The 10,119-nt window shown below is 31.0% G+C and overlaps 1 protein-coding gene across 2 annotated transcripts; it reads left to right on the forward strand.

Moving 5' to 3' along the window:
• Positions 1 to 5,385: 5,385 nt before the first annotated feature.
• On the forward strand, positions 5,386 to 7,051 carry LOC111689847 (E3 ubiquitin-protein ligase RNF12-B-like). 2 transcript variants are annotated; one of them, XM_023452312.2, is made up of 4 exons: positions 5,388 to 5,624; positions 5,696 to 6,516; positions 6,580 to 6,606; positions 6,674 to 7,051. In XM_023452312.2, exons 1-4 carry the CDS (start codon positions 5,607 to 5,609, stop codon positions 6,801 to 6,803), a joined length of 996 nt encoding a protein of 331 aa, XP_023308080.2. In that variant the 5' UTR covers positions 5,388 to 5,606; the 3' UTR covers positions 6,804 to 7,051. The 2 variants fall into 2 exon arrangements, with proteins under 2 accessions (XP_046808818.1, XP_023308080.2); XM_046952862.1 differs by lacking the exon at positions 6,580 to 6,606 and having other exon boundaries at positions 5,386 to 5,624.
• Positions 7,052 to 10,119: the final 3,068 nt, after the last annotated feature.

A 10,119-nucleotide genomic window follows, 5' to 3' on the forward strand; every position in this document is an offset into this window, starting at 1 on the left:
GGGTAACAACGGTACCTTGTTTCACCTAGCCCTCATACAAGTGAAACCGCCGAATAGGGCTTTTAAGTTCATAATTATGTTTAATACATACGACAAAAAAGTTGCAAAGCCAAGACATATACTTGATGATTCTTATGAACTTTTTAATTATTGACCCTCTCCTCTATAAAAAGCCCTCTTCGAAATTTGACTAAAATGTCCACGGTTTTATTCAACAAAAAATGTCATAAGTTTGAGGCAAATTACAACTCAACTTAAATGTTTTATTACGAAAACTAATTCACATTATACTTTTTTCAACAGCTGTAGGGTATTATATAGTTAGCCTTGCCCGACTATAATTTCTTACTTGTTTATTTTAATAATGAATTACTTTTGTTGGTTTAAATTCATTAATTAAAAGGAAGCAAAAATATTAATTTTTGCACAAATAACATATTTGACAAACAAACAAAAACAATGTTCAAGCGTAAAAATCTTAGTCAATATTAAAAAAATATAATCACTTCCTTTGACCATATATAAAAAAACATCCACTATTGAATAATACATGTTCAGCAATATTACTTAGTAAGTACTAAGAGGTATACATACGTAAATATTATTTTCTTGAACTACATATAAAACCAATTTCATAAACAACATCAAAATTCCATTCTCCATAATTGTAAGATTCAAAGAGAAATTGTATCATTTACCGTTTATTGTAGCATGTGTGTGAAATTAAAACATTGGTATAACGGTAACAAGTGAATCGATTAAATTTTTATTTTGATTATAATATGGGTAACGTATTTGGAATATAAATGAAAATTAAAAAAAAAACTTCGTATAATGTAATAGGAACATACGCATCAAGGTTTTGTAAGATGAAAATTAATAAAAAAATATTTCTCTCAAATTTTTATCGTAACAAAATGTAAATCTTGAATAATCTTTTCAATCCAGTCCACTGTACTATCTAGCCATCACTAACAAAACACATTAATGTTGTTATTGTTTTTTGTGCAGTTCAATATTCAATAGTGTTATGTGAGATAGTTTTGTTGTAATAACTTTATGAAGAAAATCCAACAAACAATCAACTATTAATATACGTTTGTATCAAAAAGTCTCTTTTTTGTTTAAACATAGCTTTTGTTGCAGAAAAATAAGACACAACACACACACATAGAAAAACTTATTATACTTCTTTAGCTGATGATGACAATTATCAATCATGGACTGACAGACTTATATATATTTTCTTAGTTTTTTAAAGATTTGTACTTGTTTTTTTTTTTTGTTGGTCATGTTGCGGTTTTGGTTAAAACACCTTAACAACATCATCTTCGTTTTTGATATAAATTGTTATTTCCAGACACCAAACTTTTATAATTACTGTTTTATTGTTGATTTAAGTTTTTTTCAAACAATATTTTCTAATATTGTTTTTATTTCATTTATTTTTATCATTAGTTTTGTTTTTATTTAATTAGTTTTTGTTATAGTTTTATAATATAAGACTTGTTCTGTTGTAGTATTTATTAAATATGTTTAATAATTTAAGACAATAAAATAATGTTTCACGAACGACTTAAGAAATTTATTAAATCTTTGGATTCACTTAATTCTGTGGTCTTGAACTTAGTGCTACTCCCATTGATCTTGTTTATTTGTAGATTTGAGATGTACAATGATGTGTTATAAAGCACAGGCCATGTCTACAACAGCATGGTTTTTAAGTCACGGAATTGGAAACAGGCTGTACATCTGTTTACATCTCTAGGGTCTAACTTGTTGATGCCTTTGTGATTCATATAAAGAGAAAAGGGTAAAGAGAAAAGTTCGACTTATTTACCCGTAATCCTATCGAAACCTGTTTGAATAAAGTAGGTTATCTTTTAGATATTTGTCAGTGATCTGAACGCAGATAAAAAACATGGTTATGGTAACCATTTTCTAAGAGCAGCATATTATGGTTAAAATTATGATTGTAGTCTAAATATATTATGGTCATTGTAACAATTTTAAAATATCATATTATGATTAAATATAGTTGAAATATTTTACCATAATATTTTTTATTTACCATAATATTGATTGTTACACATGACTATATTATGATCGAATGTGATCAAAATGTCGGTAAAAAATATGTTTCGACATGAAATTAATTTTGATAAAATTTCAGTTTCTACAAAACTACATTATTCCATACAAAGTGAAATACTTAAACATATAATGGTTTAAACCAAATAAGAATTATTTCAACTTATTTTATTGTAGCGTAAAACAACACACACACAAAATACTATGTTTGAGATGTGTGAATAAAGTTGTTTTGTTGTTGTACCAAGAGACATTGAACAATATAACATATAATGGTTATTTATAAAAACATAACATACAATTGTTATATAACATATATCAACATAACATATAATGGTTATTTGTTTAAAAGGTTGTTAGAAACATAATATGTTTTTATCGTTACCATTATTTAGTTATTGAAAAAATATATATATATATTTTTCGGTGAATCATACACAGATTTATAATTGCCATAAACATGAAAATGATTACAGTAACAACAATATTGTTTAAATAGGATTAAAATAACAATTATATGATTTTGATAACAATATATTGTTATGGTGAACATAATTTTGTTACAGTAACCATGTCCAACTGTGTTTTTTCTCTGCGTGTGAATATGAATTGTCGAGGAAGTAAGTGGTGTTCTCTTTATCCTTTTCGTATGGGCAGCTACTGCAATTATATTGTTTTCGACTTATTCTCTTGATGGTAAATACCACTTTTCGACAGATATCTATTGATAGCCTAGTAAAAAATTTCGAACAAGGCGTGTTGGTCTATTTCAAGGTGTTACTTTTTCAAACATAAATTGAACTAACTATACGACTTATAACTTTCGTTACAATCACAAAACTACCAGGCCGTTGCTCCGGTTAGAATAACACAAAACTACAAGTCTTATTCGGTGACCACAAGGACCTACTGTGATAGGTTAAGCATGTTAACATTTTATTAATCCACAGCCTTTTGACTGTGGTTTTTATTGCTTCTAGAAACTAGGGAACTTATCGTTCCCACGACAATCGGTTCTTCGCACCGGAACGACTCGAATTTCGACGAACAACGACCAAGGATTGTCAACCCAGCCACACCAACTTTATACGTGTCGTTGCTACAACAACAACAGAATATACCTCAACCAACTAACTAGTTAGGACAAAGTCCTGCGGGTAACTGGCCACCCGTAGTACCAGATTTTTTGGAGCTCTGGTTCGACACCATCTCAAATCATTTCAAGGAAAGAATTATCAGTAAGTCCCTGCAGACTAGACGTATTGGTAGCACCTAATTTCCCCGGGATTGCAATCATACCAAGATGGGTGAATCTGTTGTCTTCACAACAGCACAAAACTTATCCCAATATAAAGATTTCATCATGTAGTGGTCCTTTAATCAATATTCTCTTCCTGATAATTTGGGTTTAAATCACAGTCTGTGACATGACGAAGTCCTAATCTCTGCATTGTATTCATCCGGTTTCCATGGAACTATATTATAAAGTTCCTTGGTTTAACCTCAGGTCCATTTCAGGTAAAGGCAGAGGATACATATGACCACATTATAATTCAATTGTTTTTCCTAGCTGTGCTCTCGAAATATATCACTAGGCTTGCAATCTTACTGGACTCAGTACCTGTAAACGCTCAGGAATCGAGCGTTTACAGCTACGTATATAGCGGTATGTCAATAAACTTGTCAGTGTGTTCTTTAGTTCGTAAAGTACCACTTTTCATCTAAGAACCCATAGTGTTATCAACAGGGATCAGCTGATGACCTGCAATCCGGGACCGACCTATTGTGCAATGTTTTATTATCTCGTAAAGAGATAGTTGCCATCAAATAACCTATTTTAATTGGTAGACCTTTAATTGGTTGATGATTCAGTCAATTTCTGCTTCAATAAGCCCTACATACAAATCCATTTTTTTCATCCTTGTTTTAGCAATGAGAAGGTTTGATTCCGTCTTATTAAAACTTTTATCAAAAAATTATTTGCGCGAATTTTAAATAACTGTGATGATCCTGATAATGTTATGTTAGTAATACTTTGAAGTATTTATGTATCCAGAAGGATATACTATAGGGTTGAGACCATCTTTGCAAAAATACAAGTAATTTTTCTAATATTTAAATTATGTTGTGACTTGTGCCCTTTTAGAAATGACAGATTCAATTGCGATACAAAGTTTGGTCCCCTGATCAGAAAATTACTTACATTGTTACAATTATATATTGCCTTGTTATGAATTCTGTAATTGCCAACAAAAACATGGTAATGACTTAAACTTATCTAACAACAAACCTTTTTATAACTACTATATACCGTCTGCATTACCTATAAGGAGTCTAGTTATGTGCAAAAGTACTTGCTTTTTTCACCTACATACATATAGTAATTCGATATATGATAAAAAATAACTTATGAAAAGACGGTCCTATAAATGGTCTTTGGTCTTTATGTAAGTGAGTAGATCTGTAATCTGTTCATAAATCATTTTATTGGAATTTAATATCCATTAGTTTGTTATGAAAGTTTCAGCTAGATATGACTATTTTAGATAGATTTTCCTTATTATTTGCGTGTGAAAACTACATGTCATATGACAGTTAAAAAATTTCAATAATTTCTACATATTTCAACCTAAAGTGGTTTAAAAATACTTATATTTCATAATTGTTATAAACTCTTAAAATAAATAACGAAAAAAGAAAACTAATCCATAACAATATGCATAGAAAAACAAGTTATTTAAAATAAGTTGATTTAATAAATCTATAAAAAATCTACCAGAAAGAAAATATATAGTTCGAGCCCTAAAAGGATAACCTAGTTAGTTGTATCTTAACAAAAATAAATGTATGGCACTTGTTAACAACTGGAAAAACTTATTCGCTATTGCAAAACACACCCAAAATGAAGATAACAAAATCTAAAAAAAACTTCCTCAAACATAACCATGGTCCATAGCGGTAGACAATGAATAGATTGATTGTCAAGTAATGGAATATGTAGGGAGTATTTGGACATTTCAAGCCAAAGGAAGTTGCACCAAACATGCACATATATGTTTTTTAATGGCGATATTACACTTGGACTTCTACCAACTTATAACTGATACAAGTCAGCTTGAAACGATCAAGTTAGTTTTGTTTTCGTTTAATATTTCTTTTTAGTTCAAGTGATTATTTTTAGTACTAGTTTTTTTTCTCTCGTTTTGGGTGAGTTGAAGGAGGAGGCCTTTATGATTAACTGGATTTTACTATTGAGCCGATTGTTTTAGTTAAAGTTGTATAAAAACTAAAACATTTCATTTCATCATCATCAGTTGGCCACGGACAGCTTTAAAACAATACCAGATATATTAAACACTAAACGTTACAAAAAAATAATTAAAAAAAAGATAAATAAACTATATTTTAAATTAAAAGAAATTTAGAAAAAAATATTCAAATTTTTGTAGAATTTAATCCTAAGCAAAAAACCAGCCAAGTGATTGTATCATAAAAAAAAGTGAAATTTTCCTAAAATGTTGCAAAAAATCATAGTGAGTTAAAGAATTGAAAATCGAAAAAGTGTTAAGTCCAAAATTTCAATAAAAATTTATTTTTTCACTAGTTGGTCTCGTTGGCCTTGTGCAGTTTTATAAGCTGTTTACAAGCTGAAATGGTATATGCTGCCGTTTCGGGGTTACCCATGAGCTTTTTGCCACCTCCTCCTGGTAATGGACCGCAAAATATTAGACCGCCACCTAATTTACACGATGGTCCCTTAGTAAGACCCCAACGTTCTTTATATGGTCCACCAGGTTATGGTGGCGGTTGGCATGGACCTCCAGTCCATCCTCAAGCTATTGGTTTGGGTCATATTTCGAAACAAGAATTGATAACTCTACTGGAAGCAGCCAAAGAAGCGGCTAAGCCAGCACCAGAGCCCGAACCAGAGCCAGAACCTGAACCAGAGCCAGAACCCGAACCGGAACCTGAACCCGAGGAGGAAGCAAAACCAGCAGGACCTCCAGCTGGAGTACCTCTTACTGTCTCGTTGCCAGCTTTTGTTCCCATTCAACTCTCGGCTATGTATACAGCTCCACCACCAGCTGCTGCACCTGAAGCTGAAGGAGGGGCTGAAGAGGGCGGAGATGAAGAAGAAGAGGGTGGTGACGAAGAAGAAGAAGAGGAGGAAGAAGCGGATGAAGAGGAGGAAGAAGAGGAAGAAGAAGTTGAACCTGCACCAGCACCAGTCAAACCATACCATCCCATCTATCATCCTTGGTCCTCAAGAGGCGTCTATAGCCGAAGAGTTGTACCATTTGCGCCACGCTCTGTTAAAAGATATAAAGCTCGTGGCAAGACCAGCAGATCGAAATCTAGATCAAAGTCCCGCAAATCAAAATCCAAGAAAAGCAAATCTAAATCAAAATCTCGTTCTAGAAAACGGTAAGTTAAAGTTTTCACTTAAAATATATAAATTAATTAAAAATTATTTGAACCTCAAATCAGCACTGGACGCAAACCCTTAAAAGCTAGGTGCGCTATAAATATTTAAGAAAATTTATTTAACCTATTAATATTTAATAAATATTAACAATTTCAGAAAATCCAACATACGTTATGCCGGCTCTGCCCAAAGCATTCAAGTTCTACCACCACCACCATTTTTGGCACGCGCACCAGGACCTCTTAAGTTAGTGCCTTCCAATCAATTGCTCAGCAATTGGAAATGAAGTGTGTTCAAATATTTTAAATTTAAGTTTTTTTATTTTCTATGTTAATGGTTTAAAATTCGTTTAATAACTTTTATTTTCAAAGCATCTTTGCTAATTTTTATGAAAAAAAATTATAAATTGTAATTGTTTTAATTATTATGTTTAATCACTCTTGAATTTATAAGCTACTAATTTATAAATTTATATAAAAAATATATAATATATGAAAAAAATATATAAATATACATTTATAAATTATATATAAATATATGATTTTTATTTTAAAGAAATATTTAAAAATAAATTCGTAAAATTGGTCTATTAAAACAATAAAAAAGTTCATTGTATTGATGAAAGTAATGATTGCAGGGTTGCGAATAAATTATTAAGCTTTTGTATTAGCTTAACTTTAGTTCCCTAAATATGACGAGCAAGATCTATTATCATTGTTAACCAATCTCATCTACATATATAGTCTGCATAATTCCAAACAAAGCATAATCGAAAACGGAATAAACATATTAACATGATTCATATACTTTTTGTTACCAACTATAAGATTCTTTATGGGCAAATCGAAACAGCTCCTGAAGGTTCAGAAAACGACTTAATTAAAAGCGGCAAAGGTTTAGGAGACGCAGAGAGATATTAAGTAGTTTTTAGAACTCGTGTCCTTAATTTCAAAACTACTTTGTGGCTAAATACTATTTTCAAATAAGAGATTAATGTGGGATCATCGTTAAAGTCCTTTTAAAAGTTTGTGTGGAAACTTAGTATGTATATATATGTATAATTTTCAACCGATTCTAATCATTTTAAACCATGTTAATTCCTGGTCGAAAAAAATAAGTTAAAAAGATGTTTTAGTTTCCGAAAATATTTGAATATTGGATCTTCTAAAAATTGATTTCAAAATAACATGGGCACCACCGGGGCATGCTTATTTACTTATATTAGCAATGAAGTGCATCTCTGAAAAAAATTATAGATTTAATCCAAGCAAAGATCTTCTATATTCTGAAAATTGATTTCTACATATTGATTTGATTGCAATCCGAGGAAACATTACCTCTAGTCTGGCGGATCTACAACCTGGTTTTGTTTTTTAATCCTTGGTCTTTCTTTGTAATAATTTGACCTTAGGTCGAACCAGAGAGTAATATAATCTGGTACTACTGGAACGTTTAGCCTACAGAATACGCAATATGAAATGAAACCTCACACATTGAGACAAAATACGGATGGAGAATTTGACAGTCGTTGATCAGGGATTCAAAAAAATAGCTGTTTCCTTCTTAGTTTGTTATTATTATTTTTTTTTTGATAGCGATCGTGTAAACACAAATTTTATAAATCATACGATTTTTATTCAATCTTTGTTATACTGATGGAATATCATTATACCCTATACCACTTTAGTGGGGAGGGTATATTGGGATTGTGCTGATGTTTGTAACGCACAATAATATTGGTCCTATATCCACCTTAAAGTATCGGATCAGAATCATTTTCTGAGTCGATTTAGCTATGTCCGTCCGTCCGTCTGTCCGTCCATGTGAAACTATCCCAGTAAAATCTTTGCTTACCCAGTAAGTAGGCAAGTAATATTGCAGCAAGGTGTAAGTAATTACATTTTGGGTAAATGACAACTCATATTTGTTCGTCGATGACCAAAAAATAACTGGTTACAAATCTCATTACCCGACTTTTCTGGATTTAAAACTAGTTTTACAGTTATTTTTTTTGTTTTATAATTCTATCTACACATATGTAAATATCAACATTTCCTAAACAAATTCCATATTGGACATACGCTATAGATAATTGACTACAAATTCTATTAAAAAAAAATAATTGACAACTCATTACCAAGTAATGTGTGAAATAACTACATTACCTACAATACTCATTACCAAAATTTGAGAATATTTTACTAGGACAGATCGCAATTTTGGAGATAAATCAATGAAATTTGGCACGTGATCTTTTATGGTACCGCAGACGAAGCCTATTGAAAATGGTTAACATCGGTCTACCATTTCACCTAGCCCCCATATAACTGAAACTCCGAATAGGGCTTTTAAACTTTGTAATCCAACTACAGGTCGCAATTTTGGAGATAATTCAATGAAATTTGGCACATGATACTCATATCTTGACAAAAAGCTGCAAAAACCGAGTTCTAAACAAGACATGATGACCCTTACAAATTCCATATGACCCTAGAAACTATGAAAAGCCCCAATCAAAATTTCACTTTGTGATCGTGTGAAGTGTTCTTTAGTTGTAGTGGTGCGGGGAAATATTTTTATGCTAACGCAGTGAGTCACAGCATCTAATTAACAACAATTTCTACTGCTTGCAGCATTTCAGCTGAGCTGCGCTCTTTTACTTTGTTAAGAACTGCTGAAGGTCTTTATTATAAATAGAATAATTGCAATTGCTGAAAAACTGTAAGCAAAGCTGTTATTTTAGTGCTTTTGCTAATTTCAATCAAGCAATACTAACTCTGGATAAAACTATATAGACATGTCCTTCTGTCTGTGTATTTGTTAAAAAAACGATAGATTCCGAACAGAAGGTTCCCATCAGGAAATTTTTTTTTGTTATTGAAAGTATTTCGAAAGAACTACAAGTTACATATTCCAAATATCACTTTGAGTTTAATAGAGGATGATGTTCTACGGCATACGATTTGAAGAAGTGTATATAACATTTACAACTTCAATTCCCAAATGTTTATAGATGTAATTTCTATATGGGTAAACAAATTTTAGTTGTTTCCCAAAGGCATCACTAAATTTACTCTACCTTATGTCTTTTTTATGTCCTTTTCCCTAAAGATAATCAATCATGTTTTTTTTGGAAACAAACTCCATTTTAAGTGTTTCACTATTGATTATTTATTTTATTCTATTTTAAATTATTTTTCTTCAGCAATACCTAAATTCTTTTGCCTTTCCCTTTTAGGTTCCCCAGTGCAAACTTGTTAAATTTTTGTATTATCCCTAACAAAGTTTCAAGATTTTACTGTCCGAACTAGATGTTGACAAGGAACAAATTTTAAATGTATATTCAGGTAATATATTATGGCATGTTCTTGTTATGTGCCCTGTGTTTGGACAATAGGTGGGTAAAGATTTTTCTAAAATTCTATAAATCATGATGAATATTTTTCGCATGGAAAGGTATATTGCCCTAATATTAACAGCCTGTATTATTTGTTAGAAAATACATTACATTATTTGCATAAATATGAGCAAAAAAAGAATAAAATTATATGAAAATTTTGTATTATATTTTACTTTTGGCTTTCTATAGGGCAAACTGTCAA

The sequence above is a fragment of the Lucilia cuprina genome, chromosome 5 (genome assembly GCF_022045245.1).
Source record: "Lucilia cuprina isolate Lc7/37 chromosome 5, ASM2204524v1, whole genome shotgun sequence".
In the NCBI taxonomy this organism is placed as follows: Eukaryota; Metazoa; Arthropoda; class Insecta; order Diptera; family Calliphoridae; genus Lucilia; species Lucilia cuprina.

Excerpts from the sequence above, each read along its gene's own strand:
- LOC111689847 (XM_023452312.2), top strand. Across the intron at positions 6,517-6,579 it reads AAATCTCGTTCTAGAAAACG|CACTGGACGCAAACCCTTAA; the intron begins GTAAGTTAAAGT and ends ACCTCAAATCAG. Across the intron at positions 6,607-6,673 it reads CGCAAACCCTTAAAAGCTAG|AAAATCCAACATACGTTATG; the intron begins GTGCGCTATAAA and ends TAACAATTTCAG.